Here is a 24529-nt window from a genome sequence, read left to right as displayed (position 1 = left end):
TATATAGCTGCATCTGATCAATTAGTTACTACTTCCCACTTCGTGCTATAGGTAAGTAGGCTAGCTAAACATCTTTGATGTATAGATTGAATGATTAAATTATTAATTTTTAAATTAGTCACAATAAATTTAAATTATATCTCTTAAAAATACATCAAATATCAATCCTAATTGCAAAAGACTTGAACTCATCAACTCTATGATAAGCTGACCTTGCTCAAATTGTTATGTTGTTTGGTTCATTTCGTCGTCTGGTCTGGGGTGATTGACTCTTTGGAATCAAAGGTGGTAATTAGCTAGACTTGGCATATATATATATATATATATATAGAGAGAGAGAGAGAGAGAGAGAGAGAGAGAGAGTATCCCGGGCTAATTGCCAGCCTCAGACGACAGACAGACCACTTGAAAACAGAGAAAACTAACTCACCTTCTTCATTAAGAAGCATCCCTTCTATATATATACATTATTCTACTAGCTTCCACCACCACCACCACCACCTCTCCTCTCTCCTCCAAACACTGTCCACAAACATGCACCCCACGTTTGATCTCTTAAAAAAGGAAACCAAGAACATCCCCTCCAAAAAACCTATCTCTCTCTTCTCCTCTTCCTCTTTCTCTACCATTCTTCAATCCAACAGAAGACAAACAAACCCACCAAACCACCCCAAACATATCCTTGGACCTATTACAAAGATGGGCTTATTCTCCCATCCATTCTACTATTATCCCCCTCCCTCCTCTCTTTGAGCCTTTTCTGTTGGCCTTTGCAACCAGATGTCCCACCTTTCCCTCTCCTTCCCCTGCTCTCATTTACAAGGTGGGTCTCTTCAATCCAATCTTTTAACCCATCAAGCTCCCATCTTTCCCTCTTCTTCTATCTCCTAGACACATTTCCTTTGTGGGTTCCTCTCCTTCCTCTCAAATTCCTCCGTACGAGAAGACCGCGTCCGCACGCTCCACCAGGAGGTATGACGTGGGCGCCGTCCGCAATCTGTGGTCCAAGCTCAGATTATTGAGCCGTGTAATGGTTCGATTCGTGAAGCGGGGGCACAGCCTTGACAAGCCATTGCAAGGTGGTGGTGAGATGTTCGAGGTCGCGGGGCGCCTGTCGCAGAGCCCAGTTCTTGACGGTGGTGCAGGTGGGAATGGTTCAATGACGGATGAGAACACGATGATTCGTAGCAGCCATGGGGCTAAAGTTGGCGAGAAGGCTCCACGGTCTCGCCTTGGCAAGGATGGAGGCTTGAGTGGTGGTAGAAATGGACCTCCCTCAGGTATATAAGACATTGTCATAATGTCATTGGTAAGCTGGTTTAATATTTGTTTTACAGTTTTCTTGATCATTGTAATGTTTGATGTGGATTAGACATGGAGTTGATGAAGGAGAAGTTTGCAAAGCTCTTGTTGGGGGAAGACATGTCTGGAAATGGAAAAGGAGTTTCCTCAGCGCTTGCCCTATCCAACGCCATTACCAACCTTGCAGGTATCCAAGAAAATCATGATAAGCCAATTATTACCTGAATCTGTAAAAGTTTTTTTTTTTCATAACTTGCTAGGAATAAATTTCATAGCGCAGCGCAACAATCAGTTAATTAGTCCCTTTATTCGGATAATCTCTATGTATATATGTATGAGTTTTCATAAATTCATCTATATTTAGTTGCAGGTTTAGGGACAAGTCAACTGTCTTCCATTTTCTTAGTTTCCATGATATATTTTTTTTGTTGGTTATAAACTTGCATCCAACAATCCCCTTCCTTCATCCGGGCTTGAAACTGGCTGTTGAAAGATATAACATTAGCATTGGCATAATTAAGATGACATATAGAAAGAAATTCTTGATTCAAGAAAAGAGAAGTTACTCCTTTTTTTTTGTTATATATGTAGCATATACTTACACGAATATGGCCTCAATGTTATTAGACATCCTACCTTGACAAGGCAATGACTCACAGCTGGTTAGTTCTCTTTTCATTAATGCAAGATAAGTTCTGATAGTTTCTACTTTTTTTTCTCCTCCTCTTATTTGTCCAGCTTCTGTTTTTGGTGAACATCGGCGCTTGGAACCAATGCCCCATGAAAAGAAGGCAAGGTGGAGGAAAGAAGTTGATTGGCTTTTATCTGTCACTGATCATATTGTGGAATTTGTTCCTACAAGGCAGAGATCAGATGATGGATCAAGCATGGAGGTGAAGGAGGATTCCCTATTAGATTTTTTTCCCTTCATGCGGTTCATTATCTCAATCATCTAGGGATTTGGAAGATTATCCATTTTGTATCATGGAGAGATGTATTAGCTCGTCGATTTTAACACCCATTTTCTCTATTTTTTCTCATCCAGATAATGTCAACTCAGCAACGCCGAGATCTCCAGATGAACATCCCTGCCTTGCGCAAGCTTGATGCAATGCTCCTAGTAAGAAATTCTTTCTCTAGCTAAGAAAAGCATAAATTCTATGTCGTCTATTCCTACATTCTTACCATGGAAATGCAGGGCTACCTTGACAACTTCAAAGACCAGAACGAATTTTGGTATGTATCGAAGGATGCTGATGAATCAGAGAAAGGTAATGCACAGAGGAAGGATGACAAATGGTGGCTTCCTACTGTGAAAGTTCCCCCTAATGGGCTTTCTGAAGTCTCAAGGAAATGGCTGCAATTTCAGAAGGAATCTGTGAACCAAGTTCTCAAGGCAGCTATGGCAATAAATGCTCAGGTTCTTATGGAAATGGAGGTCCCTGAAGTCTATATAGATTCACTTCCAAAGGTATCCATATCTGGGTTTATGTTTCTCGAGTTTCAGTTGATATCACTTAGCTGGTAAATGCAAATGATAAGATCGATAACAAGCCTTTTGGGAACATTTTACCTTGTGACATCTAATCACTCTATTTTGTTTTTGATGATCTCAATGTTTTAAATTGCTTGCTTTCTCTTTGATCATAGAATGGGAAAACAAGCCTTGGAGATGCAATATATAGGAGCATAACAGTCGATCTTTTCGATCCTGAGCAATTCCTTGATACAATGGATCTTTCAACTGAGCACAAGGTCCTTGACCTCAAGAACCGCATTGAGGCATCAATTATTATTTGGAAGCGGAAGATGCACCAGAAGGATGGTAAATCATCTTGGGGGTCCATTGTTAGCTTGGAGAAAAGGGAGCAATTTGAAGAGAGAGCAGAGACCATCCTACTTCTTCTCAAGCAAAGATTCCCTGGCATTCCTCAATCATCACTTGACATAAGCAAGATCCAATACAACAAAGTAAGAAACCAAAAAATGATAGAAACTTATTTCCTACATAAGAAAGAATGCAAAGAATTGATTAGTTATCATCTGATTGTTCTTGAATTATAATTCTTCAGGATGTTGGACAGTCCATATTGGAGAGCTACTCGCGTGTTCTTGAAAGCTTAGCATTCACAGTGATGTCGCGAATTGAGGATATCTTGTATGCCGACTGCCTAACTCAAGATCCATCCCTCAAGGACTCAAACAGAAGGTACTCATTGCCGGATGCAGAGACATCCACAGGACCGGTGAAGAAGTTGGACCCAAAGGAAGAGATGGAGAAGCTAAACGAAGCGCCAACTTCTATGACACTGTCCGATTTCATGGGTTGGCATTTTGATCCAGAGGCAGAAGCACAACATAAGGAGAAGGGAAACTCGGAAGGCAATGTGAACTCAGAAGGTCGAATGTCGAAGAAGCCTCCCATTGTTGTGCCTACCAAGAGATTTTCTTACATAGAGAAAGTTGAAAACTTGGGAGGCTGGAGAAGTCCAACATCTCGTCATTAAGAAGTTTACAGTATAAGAAGTGAAGGAGATGGATACAAGTAGGAGACACAGAACACAGATTCTAAAACATAGTTCAGAGGCACTTTAGAGACAGTAGATCTCAAAGTTGAGTTTGAGCGATTCTACACTCTCTCCCCTCTTTGTAGTGTACTTTTGATTGAGATAGAATTGGGTTGTTTTCTTCTCTTGAATTCCATTATATACTGTTGTAGCCACTGATCCAAAATATGTATCCCCAGAGTAAAGAAATTAGACTTTACCAAGGGAAAATTGGTCATATTATTTTCTTTAAAAGCAGTGATTGTCTTAAGGTATAACACCACAGAATGCAGTGTGTTTTGTATGGCTGAGACAACGGCCACATCAGGAGAGGAATGAGAGAGAAAATTCTGTTTATGTCTATCCTGTAATATAATTAGATTGGTCTCAGATTCCAACCATTAACTCTATTTATCATTGCATTGCACCTAATGGCTAAGTTGAATCCTGTTTATCCAGTAGTACATATCTGGGTATAATAGCACTTCGAAAAAATTGCAAGCTGTAAATAAGATAATCTTCATCAAAACTATGTCAAATTCAAGTAAAGGAGGTAAGAGATAATGCATGTGTCAATAACTCAAACTTAAGAAAGCTCATCAGGCTGAGTCTAACAAAAATATCATCCCTCGGCTCTACCAGTCTGAAGGCAGTGTGGTAAGCCTTCCAGACAAAGGTGAAAAGCAACTGGGAATTAACCTAAGCATATCCATATTCGCGCATTGACAGCATCGCATCAGTCTAGCTTTACTCTATCCAATTCTCCAATCATTTCCTCAAACTGCACAGTATCAACAGAAAGGTGATAAAGAGAGTAAGAAAACATGAAATTGAATTCATCAAGCTGTAGATATATGAACCACAGCTGCAACACCACATTAAAAAACAATAACCCACAGAGACAGAGAGTATAAACCTTTAAGACTTGGCGCAAAAAGTAATCACCATAGCGCTTCGTTGGCTTGGACTCAAAAACATGTATAATATCCTGCGATGAAAATGATAAAATATTAACAGAGAATTGGTAATTAGAAGTACAATTACAAAATCTTAGAGAAAATATTACATATTAATACCCAGTTTCCAGAACTGAAAACATGTCATAAAAAGTTCAGATGGGAGAGAATGGAAGAGAACTGGAGGTGCAAAAACATTTGCAAAAATGAGTTATTGACTTTCCCCTCTGTTCTTTACTTTGTTTTTACAAAAACCACGGTGACTAGGAAATGCAGATATGCCATCTCAAAGAAATCAGAATGGGAGCGAAATGGCCTAATAAAACTGTCATAAATGATAAGTATCAACTGCCACTAATTGTGACATACGTTATAAAGTAAATGTCATAATGGAAAGAAGCATAATCTCCTGATATAACTGTACATCAAACAATAAATACCAACTACCAAACATTGTAACACTAATGATGAAGTAAACCTAAATTATAAACCCAATTTAAGAGTCAAAAAGAGAAATAATACCTCACTAATATAGAAATCCACATCCGCATTTGATGTGATCTTTCCATCACTATCCACAGCATGCATCTTATGCTTGTATGTCATCAGAATAGTCCTGTCAACAAACAAGTATTAGCGAAGTGCCACAGACTTGTCTTAAGTAAGAATTAGTAAATTCTTCCATATTCAATATAGTCAAATTGGAAAGTGAGTTGTTATCTCTTTCATTAAGGTAGTAAAAATGATGCAAAATAAATTCCAAATTTGATTACTACAATATAGTAAATTGCAGGTGTTATCGATCAATTGGCACGAAAAAATAAAATTAGAAATTTACTGACCTTAAAGTGGGCTCATCTACTTCCATATACTGAGCAAGTTTCCCAATTGATATAGATGAATATAACTTCAGAAAACTGCGCACGCCAGAAAGCAACTGCTGTTGCTTGACTTCATAAAGAAACAATTTCAACTGCAGCCTATAAGCATCCTGCATTTAGGAAGGAATGCCAATTTGTAATTATGTCGGAGAATAATATATAATAAAGTTGCTATTTACAGAGCTGCAATGCAAATAAGATAACGCATTTCCAAAAAGGATATGCTATAGACAGCTGAGCTTGTAAAACTCTCTGGTCTTGTATCTCAAATAAAATTAGTTCTAAAAAGTATTACCTGGTTCAAGTGCAGTACAATAATAAACAGAATATAAGCTTCAAATTACCTGGTTATAGTTTGTAAGAGGATCCTGTAGAACTGGAGCTGATGGAGTGATAAATTTCGGGCACGCATATGAAAAGAGCTCATCATAGAGAGCATAAGCTTCATCATCGTATTTCTGCATCTTTGTCATCTTGTCATTGTATTTCTCTTTCAATTGAGTGCTCACATTTTCCTCAATCAGTTTTGTTTGAGGGCACAAGGAAAGGCAAATTGCTAACAATGCATACATTTGCTCATTTTTCTTCAATATCTGATCATACTGTGGAGACTTCTGATGATACTGCTTATACTTCAAAATATACAGCAGAATCTTATTAAATTCACGTATTGCCTCAACATACCTTTAACAAATCAAGAAACCCACGATTAGAAAGAAGAATTCTTATAAAGTGTAATTAAAAGAAGTGTAATTAAAAGAACAAAGAGATACAAAGAAGGATCGAGGCATCAAGCAAGGAAATACACAACACAACACTAGGGAGTCAGAGATGGATCCTTGATTGAGACAGCAAAAATATGCGAAGCAGCTGAAGCTTGATCAAAATAAAAAAATCACCTTACATAGTACAGCTCCAAAATCAAAGGCTATTTTCAATAAATTAATTCACCTAATGCTCATCACCAGCTGAGCTTCACAGTAGATTGATTGATAAAAATAACACGTAAGAAGTATATTAATGCTATATATACCATGATAAGCTTTGAAAACCATAACTTTAGCCTTTCCAGAGAGCACATTCATAGCTTTATATTTTAAAAGTATACACACACAGGGACCTCACTTCATCTAAACTCACAAAAAGAAGATTAGAAGACAAGACCGCAGACTACTTAAGAGCAAGATATCTTACGCCACACCAATCATAAACCTTAATTTATCGATCAAAGGGAAACAATATAAGCAATATGATACATTCATAATAAAATATCTCAATATCTCAGAATATGCTTATGACTGGAAAAAAGCTCCAAATTGGATTTATTGCTAATATCAAACTTGTAAGAAAGATAAGGCCATCGAGTAGAAAAAACTTAAGCAACCAGGATCCTACCTTCGTAACATTAGGTTTGCAAACCCATAGTGATAAATTGTAGATATATGGCTTCCAATTACGGTTGTGTAAACACCCTGTTGACTAATGTCAATAGGAGCCAAACACTTGATACCAGTATGATAATCCCCAAGAAGACAATGCACTCTGAGCAACCCAACCATGCTATAGTAACCCAACATTTTGAGAACATTGCTCCCATCTTCATAATCATACCCATCAGTAGCAGTGAATTGCTCAAGACCCTCCTTCTCCCTTTCCAGTATTTGGATAATCATGGATTTCTCTACAAGAGCTTGCAAGTAATTGAGCACCCCGTAAACATTCCATGCCTATCAAGATAAGCAATAAAAAGTATGAATATACTGATGATAGAAGTAACCGGGTTGACCATGTAAGCAACAATAATGTATCACATGAATTCACATATAAAGAACCAAAATTTATCCAGTTAATGACATATAAGTTATATCATGCATCTAGAGATGCTTCACAAATTACAATGGAGGACTGAGCCAGGTCATTCGGTGACAAAATGTATCTCAAAGTCTGAGCTATATAAGAGAGATTGTACACCAAAGTTATGCTTGAGAAATTTAGCCGAAGGGAGCCAAGCAAAGCCACATTGCAATGCACGAAGTATGCCAGAAGCTTATACCTAAAAACTTATGTCAAGTAAATGCCCAAGCTCATAAGTAGAGCGGGGACTAAATTTCAACAGAGATTGTTACTCACGAAGGTGAAATGATTAAATTTGTATGGCATCAAGAAGCATATCTCCTCCTTGTGAACAAACTTAAAGAGCACAGAAGATAAATAACACATAAAATACAAAAGATAAGGAACAAACCACTGTGATCTGTGTAAAGATGAACCAAAAGTTCTGTCTTTCTTAAAGAACATATATACACCTAACCAATATCAGACGCAAAGAGTAGAATACAAAATTGTGATGTGCGTATGAATGAATGAAAACAAAATCCTATCTTTCCCAGAGAAACAAAACTTATGAGGCAAAACCCCTCTCAGATGCCAGAAATTCTAATCAATTGCAAAGATTACAATACAAAATTGTGCTTTTTATATACATTAGCCAAAGAAAACCTATAATTCTTTCCTTTGCAATACCTGATCGTACTGCCTGAGCAGCTGCAGCTCCTCCTCGGTCTTGTTCTTGAGTTTGGCCCGATACTGGCAGTAGGACTGAAACTGGTACACAAATTCATCAACCATATCCCATAGCCACTGGTTGGGCAACTGCATATTGACAACTCCGTGAAGCACAACACCAAAGAGGCTGCAGTAGTTGTCCCAGGACTCAACTCGCTGCTTTCCCGTAGGTGAGAGACGAGCGTAGAGGTGCCGGAACCACATCTCCCGGTAGAGTAGGCAAAATACGTGATCATTGTCGACGTAGGGGGCCACGGCTTCCACCGAAGGCCATGGGCTCTCGCGAAACATGCGATCGCTGAGGCGATGGAAGCTTCCCTCGTACATCTGGTGGATCTCGTACACGTTCTTCTCGCGGATGTGGCGGTAGAGGTGGACGACGAATGTCTTCACGGAGTCAGGGACGAAGTTGGGATCGTAGCCGGTGTCAGAGGACGAGGAAGGCGGCGGCGGATGGGAGGCGTCGTCGTAGTCGTAGGAGGACGCCATGACAGGTTGAAATCGGAGTGTCTCCGAAGATCGACGGAGATGGGATCTAGGGCTCCGGCTTGGGGGTACGAACGGAGGCGAAACAAAAGGATGGGGAAGAGAGAGGGTAGGGTTTTGGTTGTGTTAACGGTGTTTTGCATATCAGTATCCACATTTGTGTCTAATTGCAAACACCTCCTTCTTTGACATATTTGCAAATGACTCCTCTCCTTTTAGTATATTTGTAACATGAGGACCGATTAAAGTCCGGCCCGTTTGGCCCCATTGGTCAAAGCTTTTTAACCCAACAAACTAGGCCTGGGCTTAATGATACTTCGATAGGCCCAACCCGGACACCACTTGTTATCTTTTATCACCATTTGTTTGGTCGTGCCATGCCAATATTATTGTGTGACATATTATAAATCAAATACTCGTTCTGAATATTGTTGTAAATGATAGAGAGAGCTAACAGAAAGGTCTCGCAGTGAATCTCCAGAGGTCAGTCTTAAAATCAACATTATTTGACGAGGCTATGTAAACAACATCTTTTTTAATTCTCTCCTTTCCAAACATCAAACAATTGACCACATTGTTTAAAGTCTTCTACAAAGTAGTGGTATCTTATAGGGTTATTCCTTTCCATTGCCTAAGAAAGTTCATATTATTTTCCTGGAACTTTGCAATCAAACTTATATTGTAACAACTCAAGTCAGGGTCAAGGTCCATTTCTCAAAAGTATGCCGCGTTCAAATTAGTAATAGAATTTGAGTCATATTACCTTTAGCAATTTTCACGTGAAAACGGTCGCCGGACCACTCAGTTAAGGTTTGAGTTCAAATCTTTTGTATACGACGTAGTTAATAAATACTATACACGCATGATTTAATTAATATATTCTCAGAAAAATTAATATTGTTTGGTATGGTTGTCCCTTGCCTTTTCTTTTACTATGATATCCTCCACTCCACCTCATCTCCTCGGGATGTGAGAAGCTGTGCTGTATCTTTGACCTGCTATCGTCACCGTTAGCGAACTAGTCGTTCTCTGCCACGTGTACTAGGTGTCGTGCATTCGTCTTTTTCTCTTTCAGCAGATCTCTGAGCGCCCTCGTTTTTTGTGTGTTTATGTATCTCAATTCAAATACGACGTCAAGTTGGTGGGACCCGCTGCGCGTGTGACTTTATGATCTCGATCGGACGGTCGTTCTCACATGCGGTAGTGGTTACTGTGACGCAAAGCAAGGAAGAATATTTCAAACCGGAAGATCGGTGGGATCTTCTATGCGACATTGTTTTAACGGACGTGATCGATTGTGGCATGTGAACTAATTCTACCCGATGAAGACCGCGAGACGTCAGCCTGGACATCAGATTAAGGGGCATCCCTTGACCAAAGTGAAACCGCCTACGTGGCTTGTTAGGAGTACTCTCCGGGTATTTATCTATTGTGCCACATGGAAGATCAGCTTAATCCTATATTTCATCGAGAGATAGCATACCGCACTTTCCATAGAACTTCCGATGGATTAACATGAATATATTTATTTCCCAGAAATTACCATTAATTCGAGCACTATATATTGCGCTTCTCATTCGGATCAAGGATCGCAAAATTCTCTCGCTCTCTCGCTCTCGCTTTTTTTCGCTCTCGCTTTTTTTCGCTCTCGTTCGCTCGATCGAGCAATTTGATTCGATCGCAACCCTAGCGGTTTGATCCTCTGAGGAGATGGCCAGAATTCGAGTGACAATGGAGGTCGGAAGAGATGGGGTCGCTGTCATCACCATCTCCAATCCCCCCGTGAACGCGTTGCATCCCACAAGTAATCATGATTTGAGCTCTTTGGATCTCTTTTTTCGTGTTATCTTTGATTCTTTTTGGTCTGCTTTATTATATTTGGCTTGATTAGTGAGAATGAGTCTCACTCTGATGCCTGTTGGTATAATATTTGATGTTTCGTGGTTGATTTATGGCTATTTAATGTTTGTTTTGATGCAGTAATCGCTGGATTAAAGGAGAAATATACAGAAGCGATGAAGAGAGATGACGTCAAAGCAATTGTGCTAACTGGTGAGATCTCATATTTTGATTTGTTTCCTTTTCGTTCTTCTGGGATTTAACTCAGATTAGCTCGTCGTACATCTTGATGAATTCGGGGGGTTGCTAATGACTACTGGTAATCCGGAGTCAGAGGAAAGAGGGTTTGTTTTCATGAAAAACATTATTGCTTTCCTTTTCATGTTTTTCCGTCGTTGAGGCTTAGGCTACGCCTAATTGTAATAGGTCATCAAAATTTGCTGCTTCTTTGACGGATGAATCTTCACTCTCGAATCTTTTGGTTTTGTAAACCAGCAGTATTTGCTAACAGGATCTTCTTTGCTGGATACATCTCAGGCTGTTCTCATCATTTAATTCCTCCCGTTGTCATTTTCTTGACTTGTCAGAGACTTCTTCTTGAAAAAAGCATAATAAGATTGCATATTGAGCATGAAAAGAGCCAATCTACTAGGTACATGCATGTGCTCTGCATCACTTGGGGCTTCCGAGTTCCCTCCTATTCTGGAGTATCCTTAAAAGTATGAATAATAATATAATATCCACAAAGGAAGTTGATTAGGGCGGCTTCAAGGTTCTTTATAAAGTCTGTTAAAAAATTTCCTTCTCTTTAGCCTGTAGGAATACCTACCATATATTTGGTGCATCACATCACAAGTTTACCATATACAGAGTGAAGCTATATTTTTTGTGCACATTTGTCATTTTATATCAAACAAAGAAGAGGGAGTACTTATCTAGTTGGATTGCAAGAAGCATATTTCTGCACGATTACTTTTCTTTTAATATTGCTTATCTGATATTTTCTTTCCTTTAATTTTCTTCTGAAAAGGTGATGCGGGCAAGTTTTCTGGTGGCTTTGATATCAATATTTTCAAGCAAATTCACAAGACTGGTAAGAGATCTTGATCATCTGCATAACGGTCCAATGATATCTGCTGATCCAGTGCAGTAAGTGTCTCTTATATCATGCATCTTGCAGGGAACTTGTCACTTCTACCAGATGTTTCTGTCGAACTTCTGGTGAATGTTATGGAAGGTACCTTTTCTTTATTTTTCTCATTTATTATTGTGTGACACACTGGAAACTTTACTGTCTTCATAGCACAGATCTTCCTAAGTTGTGGAGTTTGTTTATGTATTTCTGTCCTTGCAGATGCAACAAAGCCTTCTGTTGCAGCCATTCAAGGACTTGCTCTTGGTGGTGGTCTAGAACTAGCAATGGTTTGTTCTCTCTACCATTTTCACTTTAATCCCCAAAGGAAGGGGAGGGGTGGTAAAATCATCCTTGTGACTGAATATTTTCGATAGACCTCTGAAAGGCGATTTGTTTTCTTTTCTTTCTTTTTTTTCTTTAGGGTTGCCATGCTCGAATATCTACACCGGAAGTTCAACTTGGGTTGCCAGAATTGACTCTTGGAGTTATTCCTGGATTTGGAGGTAGCTGCTATTTCATACTCTTGTAGACTATGACCTCTTTTTTTTATCGCACTTCACATGCACGATCTGACAAATAGCCCGTTTACTTGAAAGGCACCCAGCGTTTGCCAAGGCTGGTCGGTTTGTCAAAGGCCACAGAATTGATGTTGGTGAGCTTTTACCTATCCAAATTACCATAGTAAATTATAAGCATCTAAAATATGGTTTTCAGTGGTATTTACCACAGGAACTTGTTCAACATTTTGTTTTCTTGGAGTAACCATACATATACAATCAATTGTGAGCCTTCTCATTTCTATTATCTATTAGATTAAATGCTGCACATTTTCTTTCAAACTGATGTTGATATTAACTGGATCACATCCTTTTCTTAATTAACCATTCATATGCCCTTATTTTTTATGATTTCTGTTAACCATTAAGTTTGGAGATGCCTTTCCTTCTGCTGCAGAATCTTTGAAATGACTTGTCTTCCACAAGTGAGTAGCTCAAGGTTATAAGTAGTGCTTTTAAGTTTTAAGTTGTAATGATAATTGGATTTGTGCAATTTTGATGTCTTTGTGCTAGAATATACTCTTGCATTACGAGGATAAATAGCTGGTGGATCTTTTATTAGTTGTCTTTTGACTGCGACAACATCCAATCCCATCCCTCATGCTGCAGTTTTGAGGAGAACTAGTGAATGACCTGTTATTGGCATTGGAAACATAGCTGTCCCTTAATCCATTTAACATGTTATAGTTGTCCATAAGTCATAGTCTTGTTAGTTTGCTCGTATTTTGGTGTTTATCATTTCTAGTTGATTTTAGATTGTTGAAACTTGAGACATCCTCTTCAGGATATGCATTTTATTTACCATTTCAAGTTAATATTTATGGTTTTCAAAATCTGTTCACTTTTGGATTGGCAAATGGCCTTAACAAACTGATCTTTCTTGCAGCAATCAAAGTTTATCAGGGCCAAGGAAGGCAAAGAATATGGCCTTATTGATGCCGTTGCTTCTGCAGATGAGTTGGTGGAAGTATCACGACTTTGGGCACTAGATATTGCAGAGAGGAGGAAACCTTGGATTAGTTCTCTTCGTCGTACTGATAGACTTGGATCGCTTTCTGAAGCACGGGCAATATTGAAAGCTGCAAGGCAACAGGCAAAGAGGATAGCTCCGAATATGCCCCAACACCAAGCATGCCTTGATGCAATTGAGGAGGGCATTGAATTCGGAGGATATGCTGGTGTTCTGAAGGTATGCCGGCATCTTTTTTCTTCAGTATATACAGAGTGCAATATTTATGCTTCCATGACCTATGAAGCTAGTGGCACATGCATTTCTGAGTTTTTCTTTTATTTGTAGTCATTCAGGTGAGCAGTTGATTAGGCTATCTGGGTCTACATGCTGGAGTTCCTTTGCAATTGCAATTCTATATTCTATCACTGCAATATTAAATTGCTAAACGAAATTGAATGTTAAGAATTTCGATGAAAAGATGAACAGTTATTTATTCAAGTCTCTTGAATTTTTTAGATGAAAGCTGTAATTCTGGAAAATCCTAGGATTTCATGCAGAAGGAATAAGAAGAGCAAGTGCCATCAATTAATTATTTCTTCTGTACCTTAATAACTAGTAAAAATGGTGTTCAGATTGATTGATTTTTAGTTACATTACATGACAGTGCCAGATTAGTTGATATACATCTTACTTCTTTCAGCCTTATACTTGAATTAATATATTGGATTAAGCTGCAAGTATTCTGCATTTACTGATTTACATGATGAACAAGTTAAAATATTCGTTTATTTGTGGATACATGTCTCATAATGTTAAATCATTCTTTATCATCTCTATGAGGTTCTCATCCTAAAGTGGTTCATTATGTGTACTTACTAAGTTTATTTATAATATCAGGAAGCAAAGATTTTCAAAGGTTTAGTGTTATCAAGCACATCAAGGGGGCTCGTACATTTCTTCTTTGCACAACGTGCAACTTCAAAGGTGTTGTCTTAGTTCTTATGTTAACATAATTTCTTTTTCTATTGTCTGGCATCTTATACATTGATCAATTGATGCATTATTACTTCCTAGTGTTTTATGAATTGATGATCTTGTTAAATAGATTACTGTATAAAGTATCAACAATCATAGCATAGTTTCTCTGATAAGTTTAAGCAGTAAAACAAAGTTAAATAGTTTTCTTTTGATAAATTTAATTGGTGGTGCCTGAAGATAAGCTAAAGCAAGATCAACTAAAAGCAAGTTCTTGGCAATCATGCAAGGATTGCTGTGTCAGTGGCATAGAAAGTGCTATATAGCAACTGAGATATGGTTGATACAAATGGGCATGATACAAATGGGCATAGGTGGGCATGATTCAGTATCAATATACTCCCCCCTATATTGGCGTTGACAATTTGTTGGAATGATATGTATCAGCCCATGTGCCGACATGCATGATAATCCATGAATCATTCCTTTAGTAGAATATTTAGTGAAGAATTTAGATTAGGATTTCTTCTGCCGTTTGTCATACATTATCATTTTAGTACAGAGATAAATATCTAGAACAAACTACAAAGATGTCTGGAAGGGACATACTTGAAGTAATTTTCTATCCCACATTGAAACGTTAATTGGTGGGATCTACATCATTTGTGATGTATTTTGTGTGAACTGCATATATGGTATGTCTAAGTGTTTATATTGATTTCTTATTTTATATCTATGAATTGTATGAAAATAAATTTCTTGTTGAGGGAAGAAAACTCTTGCTAATATTCTGGATTTTTTATTAATTGTTCCGATCTACTTCTAGAAACTGTGCCTCACTGATTTTATTGTTTTTTGACAGATTCCAGGTGTAACTGATGTTGGACTAAAACCAAGGCAGATAAAGAAGGTTGCAGTCATTGGTGGTGGTCTAATGGGCTCTGGAATAGCAACTGCGCTTATTCTAAACAATATCCCTGTCATCCTCAAGGAAGTAAACTCCAATTTTCTGCAGAGGGGGCAAAAAATGATAGCAGGTTAACGTTATATCTGTCAATGCTAACTCTATTTATCTTAGTAATAATAAGCCATATCTAACTAAGATCAATTACTGTTTTGTGGGTGTTCATTTTATAATCTTCTCTTAGTAATCTACAAACTTCAGGAAGGCTTAGTTTGATCTGTGAAAGAGCTGCTCTTTTGTGAGAAGTTCATGAGTAATAATTTTCCATTCAAAATTTTGAGTTAATGTTCTGAGGAACTTATTCCATGTGACTTGGACAGGCAATTTGGAAGGGTTAGTGCAGAAAGGCTCACTGACAAAGGAGAAGATGAATAAGGCCTTGTCACTTCTCAAAGGTGTCCTGGATTATTCGGAGTTCAAGAATGTTGATATGGTCATAGAGGTTATTTCTTTAAGACTACCCAACATTTTACTGTGTTAGTGATTGAAAGTGTCCAATTCTTGTGTGATGTAACTATCATAATGATAGAAGAGTGCTCACTGTCATTTAAAGTAAAAGATCTTACCAAATATAGGTTATCTAGGAGTGGAGTTAAGTATTTAACATTTAAGTTATTATGTGGACATCAAGATTTCAGTTGTCAATTAATTTCTGTTGACTTGATCTATGTGTGTGGAACATTTAAGTGATTCTCAGGACTATGTTTATCAGGTTCTCTTGGAAAAATATATTGTTCAATAATTATCATCTGGAACTCTTTATTTCTGTTTACTTGCATCTACTGTGAATCATAGCTTTGAATAGTGTATGGTTTCATTACATAATTTACCTGGCTCAATAATTGCATAATATTTGGTAATTTTGTATTTGAAGACATGTTTTTCTTACCAAATTCTAGTAACAGCCCTCTCTTTTTCTGTAGGCTGTCATTGAAAAGGTTCCACTGAAACAGTCAATATTTGCTGAAATTGAAAAAGTCTGCCCCACACATTGTATACTGGCAACAAATACTTCCACGATTGATTTGAATATCGTTGGAGAAAGGACAAATTCTCAAGACCGAATTGTGGGAGCACATTTTTTCAGGTATGAAGCACTGTATCCTGAACTGTAAAATTGGCAAAGCTACTAAAACATGTTGATTTACTGGAAACAATTATTCAACAATGGGAATATCTAGTCAAGGTCCAATATGGACATATTACGACATACCAGAAATTCCATATTCAGCATCTAACCTAATAAGGAAGGAACATTATTTAGGCTGTTTGAAACTAAAACCTCCTTAATGAAACTAGAACTAATCATTTTAATGTGACTGAAAGGAGAACGAATGCAAATGCTTATTAAGGTGCTTCAAATTTAGAGAATCAAGCTTCTCTTGTTGGCCTGCTAATGGCTAAAGTACTAGTAGTTAATTGTAGTGAACTCTTTTAAGATCTTTCCATGTTGTATTTTGAAATACACTTCTAACTATAACACTGCCTCTATGACTACATCAGTGGTACAATTGTGAAGTATTATTCTTCTTCAAACTCTGCTGCTAGCATAAAACTTTATTTGGTATCTTTTAAATGGGCTGCTGTGTAGTTATGTTATATTCACCTTAATGGGCTCAATTTCAATTAAAGAGACTGCCTTTCGACTCACTTTTAACTATGCCACTAGAGAGATCTTAATGCATATCTTACATTTTTGAAAATATACAATTCGGTGTGAAGTGTGGTTGAGTACCACCAGACAGGCAATAAATTTCATTTATAGTTGCCTTCCACATTGTCGGCCAGAAACGGCTGACTTGCACTATACCTTGGCTAGGTTTACCCTAACCTAAACAGGGCCTAATACCAATGAAACCTGTAGATATGCAGTAGCAGTAACACTTTGTGCATGAAAAGATTGCTTGAGATTCCTCGCAGAGTTGAAGACTTGCTTCCATATTAAGTACCTTTTTCCAGACATAACCATTCTCCTCACTCCTTAGTAGCATAATTCTCGCAAGGGTAACAATTTTCTCTCTAAATGTCACATTTTAACTTGGGCAGATTTTTCTGTATATTTCTGACCTTGGGATGGTACTGTTATACACTTCTTGTTTTTTTCCTTTTGATGTGGCTAATGAGACATGTTATAACAGTCCTGCTCATGTGATGCCTCTGCTGGAAATTGTCCGAACAGAGAAGACATCGCCTCAAGTTACCCTTGATCTGATGACTGTTGGGAAGATCATAAAGAAAGTTCCTGTTGTAGTTGGAAATTGTACAGGATTTGCAGTTAATCGCACATTCTTCCCATACACCCAAGGGGCACATCTCCTGGTTAATCTAGGTGTGGACGTGTTCAGAATTGATAGAGTCATAAGCAGTTTTGGCATGCCAATGGGTCCTTTTCAGTAAGTTCTCTGATCCATCTTTCTATTTTTGTGATGACTTCAATGTACAGTGCATAAGAAAAGATGATGACATTTATTATTTATATTATATATACAACTGTTATGGTTTCATGGAAGAGGAACACATAAAAAATTTATATTGGAAAAAGCGTCATTCAACTTGTAGTCAGTTAGTCTCTGTTCTGACTTCTGATTATCTATCAAATTTAGGAAAAATACAAATAAGAATTATATTTCTTTCTTTGCTCTGCTGATCTCCTTTATCCTCTCTTTTTCTTTTTTTCCTTCTTTTTCTCTTTTCATGTTGATGCTCTGTACCATACTAAAGTATTCTTATGTTGCAGACTTCAGGATCTGGCTGGATATGGCGTGGCTTTGGCAGTTAAGGATATATATAGTTCTGCCTTCATGGGCCGAACAGCTGACTCTGGACTTCTTGAGTTGCTGGTTGAAGATGGGCGAAATGGTGCGGAAATCCCATCTAGGGTTTGATTTCCTTTACATTGTGATTTACCGGACCTTTTCGAGTAATGCTGCTTCATATTCGCAGGAAAGAGCAACGGGAAAGGTTATTACCTTTATCAAAAAGGTAGCAAACCAAAACCTGATCCTAGTGTACAATCCATCATTGAAGAATCCAGAAGGCGTGCTAACATCATGCCTGGCGGAAAGGTATCTCTCTCATATGTAGCTTTTTTTGAGAAAATCTCTTACATACAGCTTGGTGCTACTGCTAGCATTTATTACCTTTTACCTCTATTTATTCTAGGTACTAAAGATTAAAAAAAAATGTTTGACACAGTCTCTTATGTTCTTTGTAGCCCATTAGTGTCAGTGACCAAGACATTTTGGAGATGGTTTTCTTTCCAGTTGTAAATGAGGCATGTAGGGTGATGGATGAAAAAATTGTGATCCAGCCATCTGATCTTGATATTGCATCTGTTCTCGGAATGGGTTTTCCAAAGTACAGGTGAATAATTTTCAACACAGAAGAAATTGTTCTTTTATGGATTACGTATCAAATGATACTTGCACTTCGGGAAGATTCCACTTGAGCATTTCTGAAAGCTCTGTGAGAAGTGGCTTACTTTTCATGAAAGTTCATAATTATTCATAAAACAACTAGTTAAGCTCCATTAAGTTTGTTTTCTATCTTAGACCTCTTAGACCACTATTTTGGAAGTAATACATCTACTGGAAAACTGTATTGTTTGTTTTATAATAATTAGTAAATGTGGGGCTCAGACTGGAACCACAGTTCTTACTATATTTGCCATATAACATTTCAATGTATCTGATTATGATTGTCTCTAAATGATGCAAGTAATGTTTAGAGATCCCATAGGTTCTAGTTAGTTTTCTTATCATGGAGGAAGAAACAAAATTGAACTCACGCCTTTGTTCTTCTGTCGTAGTTTTGTTGGAAGTGGCAATTGCAATTCACTAGCCTAACTTTGTCTGTTCAACATTAGGTTGTGTTGGACAAACTCTGAGCCACATCATCTCTTACTGATATTGAATTCTCTTCAGTAATGCAGACTCGTAATTCTGTTCTTTTATTTAAGGAATTAACTTAACTAACTGGTAATTTGCCTTGAAGGGGTGGTCTTGTATTTTGGGCTGATTCTGTCGGAGCTTCTTATATCTATTCAAGGCTTAACAAGTGGGCCGAGATGTATGGTGGATTCTTCAAACCTTCATCATTCTTGGAAGAAAGAGCTAAGAAGGGCCTTCCCTTGGTATGAGATCTATCATCTTTCACTTCATATCTCCTTCATAATGATTTCTCCTAGGTTTGAAGTTTTGCATATTATTGTTGGAAGAGGATCACTAGCAGGGTGAGCCAGATATATAGATTTTCTTGCACATAATCCATACACTAGATATTAAAGCTTTCCATGTGACACCAGTGCAGCATGGACATACACACACACTGAGTTTAGAATTTTGATGCACATTTGACTGCTTCATTAGCAGAAGGAATATAACAAGACATGGGATGCTGAATTACACTTATTAAAAATTTATTTAATATTCACGTAAAATTAGGGATTAAGCTCTGTTGACTCTGGTTTAGCTTGTCCTTTAGGAGAAAGATAACTGCCTGAATGAAAAATTGTCACATTTTGCCTCATCTAGGTTTTCCATGTTTGGAAGACTTCTTCCAATAGGTTATTTTGTAGTTAACGATAGTGAATTGCAACCAAAAAGGGGAGGGGATTATATTCCCGTCACAACAGGCTTATTGCTTCCTAACAAGCCCCTCTACTGTCTTTTTTCTACTTGACAAGGCTTTTGGAGCCAAACTTCAGAGAGTCGATGCTAGATTGATAGCTGATCATAAAATTCTGTCTATCTTTGAGTATCCAATTATTGAATGTGCTGCAGCCAACCAATATATTTAGGAAAAGGTTTGGATGATGACAGTGAGTATTGTCAAAATTTCAGAAAAGGTTAAATAAGAAACAGAGGTCTATAAGGTCTATAACATGAAAAGTGAGCCATACTTTGTTTATTTAAATTTCTATCAATGACCGACATGAATTGTCATAATAAATTCGTCACAGAAACCTGCAGTAACTCACATTAGTGCATGTCCTATGTCGAAAACCTAGCACTAGAAGAGTTCACAAGTACACCAAAAGATGTATCTTTCCATTGTTCAATTGTGGTAGTTCATTCCTTGTTCAAGTTTTGTGGTTCATGCCTTGTTCAAATTTCAAGTTCTTACTTTATGAATCATTATTGAAAGAGTTCTCCATCACAAAATGTTCTATTCATTTTCTGCAGAGCATGGCCAGCACTTCCCCATCACCAGCTTCAAGGGCACGCCTGTAAGGATTTATTGAATAAGCCCGTCAAATATGAAGGGCCTTCCATCACCAATCCTCTGAACTGCATGCAAGCCTGTTGTCATAAGAACAGGGCGAGAAGAGCTAGTTTTTTCTCTTTTGCTGTTAGGATGTTCTGGAAATCAGAATTTCTTGGCAATAAGTGTGTCTAAAAACAATTCTTGTTTAAGATCCTTAGTGATATTATCTTTAATAAGTTGGATTTCACATATATGTGAAGAGTAGTTGTATCTGACTATGGTTTTTTTTTTCTTTTGGCAAATAACCACCTATGTTTTAGGTTTATTGCAAAGTATACCTCCCTGTGGTAACTCTACAAATCAGCTCCTCGTTGTTTATATATATATGCAGATGACCACAATAAGACCACGATTAACATTCTAACCATATTATATATATATATATATAATCTCTTCCTCCCTTTTACGGGTGACTTGCCCGGTGATGGTATTGACAGCCTTAGTTTTTAAATAGTAAATTTAATTTGTTTTACTTATTTTAGTCATTAAAAGTGTACATTTAGATATGTATCTTGACAAAATAAATGCATGTTTTTTTATACTTTTTATGTATAATTACATAGGTAATGTGTGTTATTTGTTACTAAATTTGGATATATATACACACACACACAAAATTAAAAACATATTTTTTGCATAATTTTTACTTACAGATTTAAGACACAACAGTTTTTAATTTAAAAACTAAAGGAGTTTATAACTGCTAGTATCACAACTAAATGATTTTGTATACAAATTGCCCCATTTTTCACCTTGCAAATAGACCTCTTGTAAAGGAAAAACTACAGAATATTCGGATTATACCTGTAAGTAATTTTTTTAACAAATATACCAATATAAGGAGTTAGATTTGCAAATATCGAAAAAGGGTAGGTGGTAATTTGCCAAAGGAAAAGGAAAACCAAAAAGAAAATACGAATAGCTTCATTAATAAACAAAGGATTGCAGCCGTAACTCATCTGGCATACTGCTGAAATAATAGTATAACATACAAAAGCATATTATTGTCTATATCTAAGAACAGTTATTCCATCTGAAACAGGACATCTAATCAAGCAGAGCTCAGTTCTGAATTGGGAAGCCTCCATGGAACTGAGCAAAAGTACATGCGACATGCTAAAAGTTGAAGCACTATTGAGATGTTTCATCTAAAGTGCTCATAAATCCACCAACGAAGCCTGCTCCATTGCAACTTCCGCATAAGATTTCCCGTTTACCTCTGCAATGAATCCAGTCTAATGAGCATGGCATGAACATGATAGTTAAAAAATTCAACTGGGCTGAAATAGTTTTGTTTGTTTATATAACATAAAAACCAAGGCACGAGTAATAAAATGAATCAATCACGGTCATTTTGCTTAATTTTGTCTGGATATTAAAGATAAGTAGATCTAGACTCTAGGTGATAAGAAATAAGTCGCAGAGAAGATGGAAAAGCTCAAGTCATAATCTAGGCAGCTTCTAGTACACACCAACTGTTGGAAATATTACTCATGGACAATGACAGACTAGAAAGGGGGACAATTTATAAGACAGCAGAGTTTATTCTTAAGAGGGAGAAGCCACACACTAAGGTCATCCTGATAAAACAAGCACATTAGGAACAGGAGGAAGGAAGCTTTATCACTGGAAAATGTCCTAATCTTCCCCTCGGAATTAGACAATATTGACTAGCATATGAGTTCAGTAAAGAAACATGGAAGTATCACATTTCAAATATAGGATCATACCTGCAAAGCCAACAAACTGCACCAGCTTTAAACTGACCATTGAAGTGATCAACAGAATTCACGCCATTTCCTTTGCATTGAGTGCACGATATTGCACCTGTTAATTATAGAAGAGACATAAGTGGCTTGTCTGACAGCAACTTGTATGCCTCAAAGTGTAGAGATGAACTAACTCATGCATTAACAGTAGAATTTATTTTAGTTGGAAGGGTTGAGAAGGTATCTACAAATTTGAACCTAGATAAAATAAACTTGTTGATAATACTGTATGTACAACAGTGAGTGGAACGAAAGCAATAACAAGCTACACTACGACTGTACATACATAACTGTGCATCATACAGTAGTGCAGTTTTTCACATGCCAGATGCGCAGATTCCAACAAGCACTATATGAGTAACTACATGTACTATGCCCAATTTGATAAAAGGAAGAAGCTTAAGGGGTTTTTTGAAGGTTGAAGATCATGTGTTTCAATTTTCAAATTATAAACAAAGTCTAATGTGTTTCCCTATTTTCTTTCAAGGTTGAGAGAATGTATTTTAAGTTTTAACATCAACTCAATTGAAGTGGATGTTAAGAATCGTAAGATGCTGCTCCATTCTAGTCCTTGAAAATATAGAATCCATAAACTAAAAACTGATTTTTATATTACACTTTACATGTGTAGACATAGCTTTTCTAAATAGATGAATCCCAACGCTCCTTATTGGATGCCATTATGCATGGTTTTTCCAGAAAGGTAATACTAATTCACAGGGACAGAACACGGATATGTTAAGATTTTTCTGACAATTTGAGGATCTGAATCCCAAAAATTTGAGGTTGAGGATGAGTGTTAGAACTAATCTCCATCATCCCTGGAGGATCCAAACTTGAATTTTTGTCAATCTATAATTAGGCAAACTGTTTTAACTATTAGAATTACCATAATTTGATAGTTTTTAGATACCATGGTACAAAATCTATCCCTATTTCAAGATACCACTTAAATTTCAATCGATTATTTCAATTGGAATTTGACAAGCATTTCATCATCCACCTTCCATGCTGACAAACATCAGCACGTCTCATACCACTACCAAGCATCAAAAGACCAATAAAATTCACCAATTGCAACCCAATCCAACTTTCAACAACCAAAACAAATGAAAAAGAAAAAAAAAAACAGACAAGCATCATCCTAACTCACCATTCCCTTCGCAATCGGTGCACAAGATGCTATGCCTTTTCACAGTTTGGTTACCCTCCGAAGCCTGAAAACGAACAAATATGGAAAACTTTATTAATCTAACCGCCTAACGGACAGCTTAGAGGAAGGAAAGGGCTCACCTTGGTCTTGAGGGAGTGGAACTTGGAGCTTGGACCGGAGAGGAGATGGAAGCTTTGGTTTTGGGAGGACGGGTTAAAAGAACTGGGAGTAGGAAGAGAGGGGGGAAGAGAGGGTTTGGCAGACCGGGAGGTGACGGGATTAGCGCAGCTGAAGCAGACGACGTTCGCCATGACAGAGCAAGAAGCCGTTCGTTCTGGTGGTGGGAATTATAGAGAAGATTGGGTTGGCTAAGGAAGAGATGAGGACGATATATACAGTATGAATTTAGAGGATATCACCAATTGTACATTATTTTACGAAACTACCCTTTCACTCTATCTAGAATACAAAGATGATGGGGTTCTAATTTTTGCGGGGATAATTACACCGAGAACCTTTGAACTGCTACTATTTTCGTACAGATCCTCATATATATATATATATATATATATATATATTCTGTGTTATTGTATCATATCTCTAAAATACCTCTCTTTCCTAAGATTTTTTATCAAAAATAATGTCACATAATTGTCAGTTTTATTAACTTTAGGCCATTTATAATTATTTTTCTCTTATTTAAAAAATAAATAAAAGAGAATAAAGATTTGATAACACTTTAGGAGCAAAAGCAAAAGATATTAGATAATTCCGGAGGTCAAAATATTATACAAAAAGCAATAGAGTATACATGACAATAAGCTTTATATGGAGAGGATCTAAGATAACTAATCTAATTTTTTTTTTGATAAAAAAAAAGTTAACTGTATATTTTATTTGTCTAGATTGAATTAGTGGATAATTAATTATCACTAAACCTTCTTTTTATAATTAAAGAGCCAATAAGAAGTTAGACATAGGTTGAACAAAGAGTCGATTTGACCTCTCTTAATATAAAAAGACATTAAGGTCTCATATCATATTAAATAGCTAAGCCATAAATATGTCTCAACCTGGCCAAGCCATCTCAAAAGTATTTTGGATGGAGAGAATAGGAAAAGATAAATGTTATTAATCACTTTTTGTCTCTCTCTAAAATAGATAGAAAATAAGAGAGAAAATGG

The 24529-nt window shown here is 37.1% G+C and overlaps 4 protein-coding genes across 4 annotated transcripts; 2 read left to right on the top strand and 2 right to left on the bottom strand.

Moving 5' to 3' along the window:
• The first annotated feature begins 522 nt into the window (after positions 1-522).
• LOC140768278 (rho guanine nucleotide exchange factor 8) lies at positions 523-4115 on the top strand. Its single transcript, XM_073108507.1, has 7 exons — positions 523-1280; positions 1373-1489; positions 2041-2195; positions 2348-2422; positions 2501-2773; positions 2953-3273; positions 3375-4115. The coding sequence occupies exons 1-7, from the start codon at positions 1031-1033 to the stop codon at positions 3807-3809; spliced, it is 1626 nt and encodes a 541-aa protein (XP_072964608.1). The 5' UTR covers positions 523-1030; the 3' UTR covers positions 3810-4115.
• Positions 4116-4333: 218 nt separating this feature from the next.
• On the bottom strand, positions 4334-8849 carry LOC140769207 (uncharacterized). Its single transcript, XM_073109831.1, has 7 exons — positions 8209-8849; positions 7081-7412; positions 6030-6369; positions 5647-5795; positions 5327-5420; positions 4765-4836; positions 4334-4629 (listed from the first exon to the last, which is right to left on the bottom strand). Exons 1-7 carry the CDS (start codon positions 8737-8739, stop codon positions 4585-4587), a joined length of 1563 nt encoding a protein of 520 aa, XP_072965932.1. The 5' UTR covers positions 8740-8849; the 3' UTR covers positions 4334-4584.
• A 1457-nt stretch (positions 8850-10306) lies between these two features.
• Positions 10307-20635, top strand: LOC140769205 (peroxisomal fatty acid beta-oxidation multifunctional protein). Its single transcript, XM_073109830.1, has 18 exons — positions 10307-10540; positions 10717-10788; positions 11606-11668; positions 11756-11812; positions 11930-11997; positions 12132-12213; positions 12307-12362; positions 13154-13456; positions 14117-14203; positions 15057-15231; positions 15479-15600; positions 16082-16245; positions 17297-17551; positions 17896-18017; positions 18102-18223; positions 18373-18521; positions 19152-19290; positions 20342-20635. The coding sequence occupies exons 1-18, from the start codon at positions 10447-10449 to the stop codon at positions 20387-20389; spliced, it is 2178 nt and encodes a 725-aa protein (XP_072965931.1). The 5' UTR covers positions 10307-10446; the 3' UTR covers positions 20390-20635.
• Positions 20636-21326: 691 nt separating this feature from the next.
• On the bottom strand, positions 21327-23715 carry LOC140768607 (protein BUNDLE SHEATH DEFECTIVE 2, chloroplastic). The gene is made up of 4 exons (XM_073108944.1): positions 23486-23715; positions 23346-23409; positions 22154-22250; positions 21327-21642 (listed from the first exon to the last, which is right to left on the bottom strand). The coding sequence occupies exons 1-4, from the start codon at positions 23654-23656 to the stop codon at positions 21555-21557; spliced, it is 420 nt and encodes a 139-aa protein (XP_072965045.1). The 5' UTR covers positions 23657-23715; the 3' UTR covers positions 21327-21554.
• Between the last annotated feature and the right edge of the window lie 814 nt (positions 23716-24529).

The sequence above is a fragment of the Typha angustifolia genome, chromosome 10 (assembly GCF_048772165.1).
Source record: "Typha angustifolia cultivar Huaian chromosome 10, ASM4877216v1, whole genome shotgun sequence".
Lineage (NCBI taxonomy): Eukaryota > Viridiplantae > Streptophyta > Magnoliopsida > Poales > Typhaceae > Typha > Typha angustifolia.
Note: the sequence above shows the minus strand (reverse complement) of the source record. Positions and strands in the feature narration are given on the sequence as shown.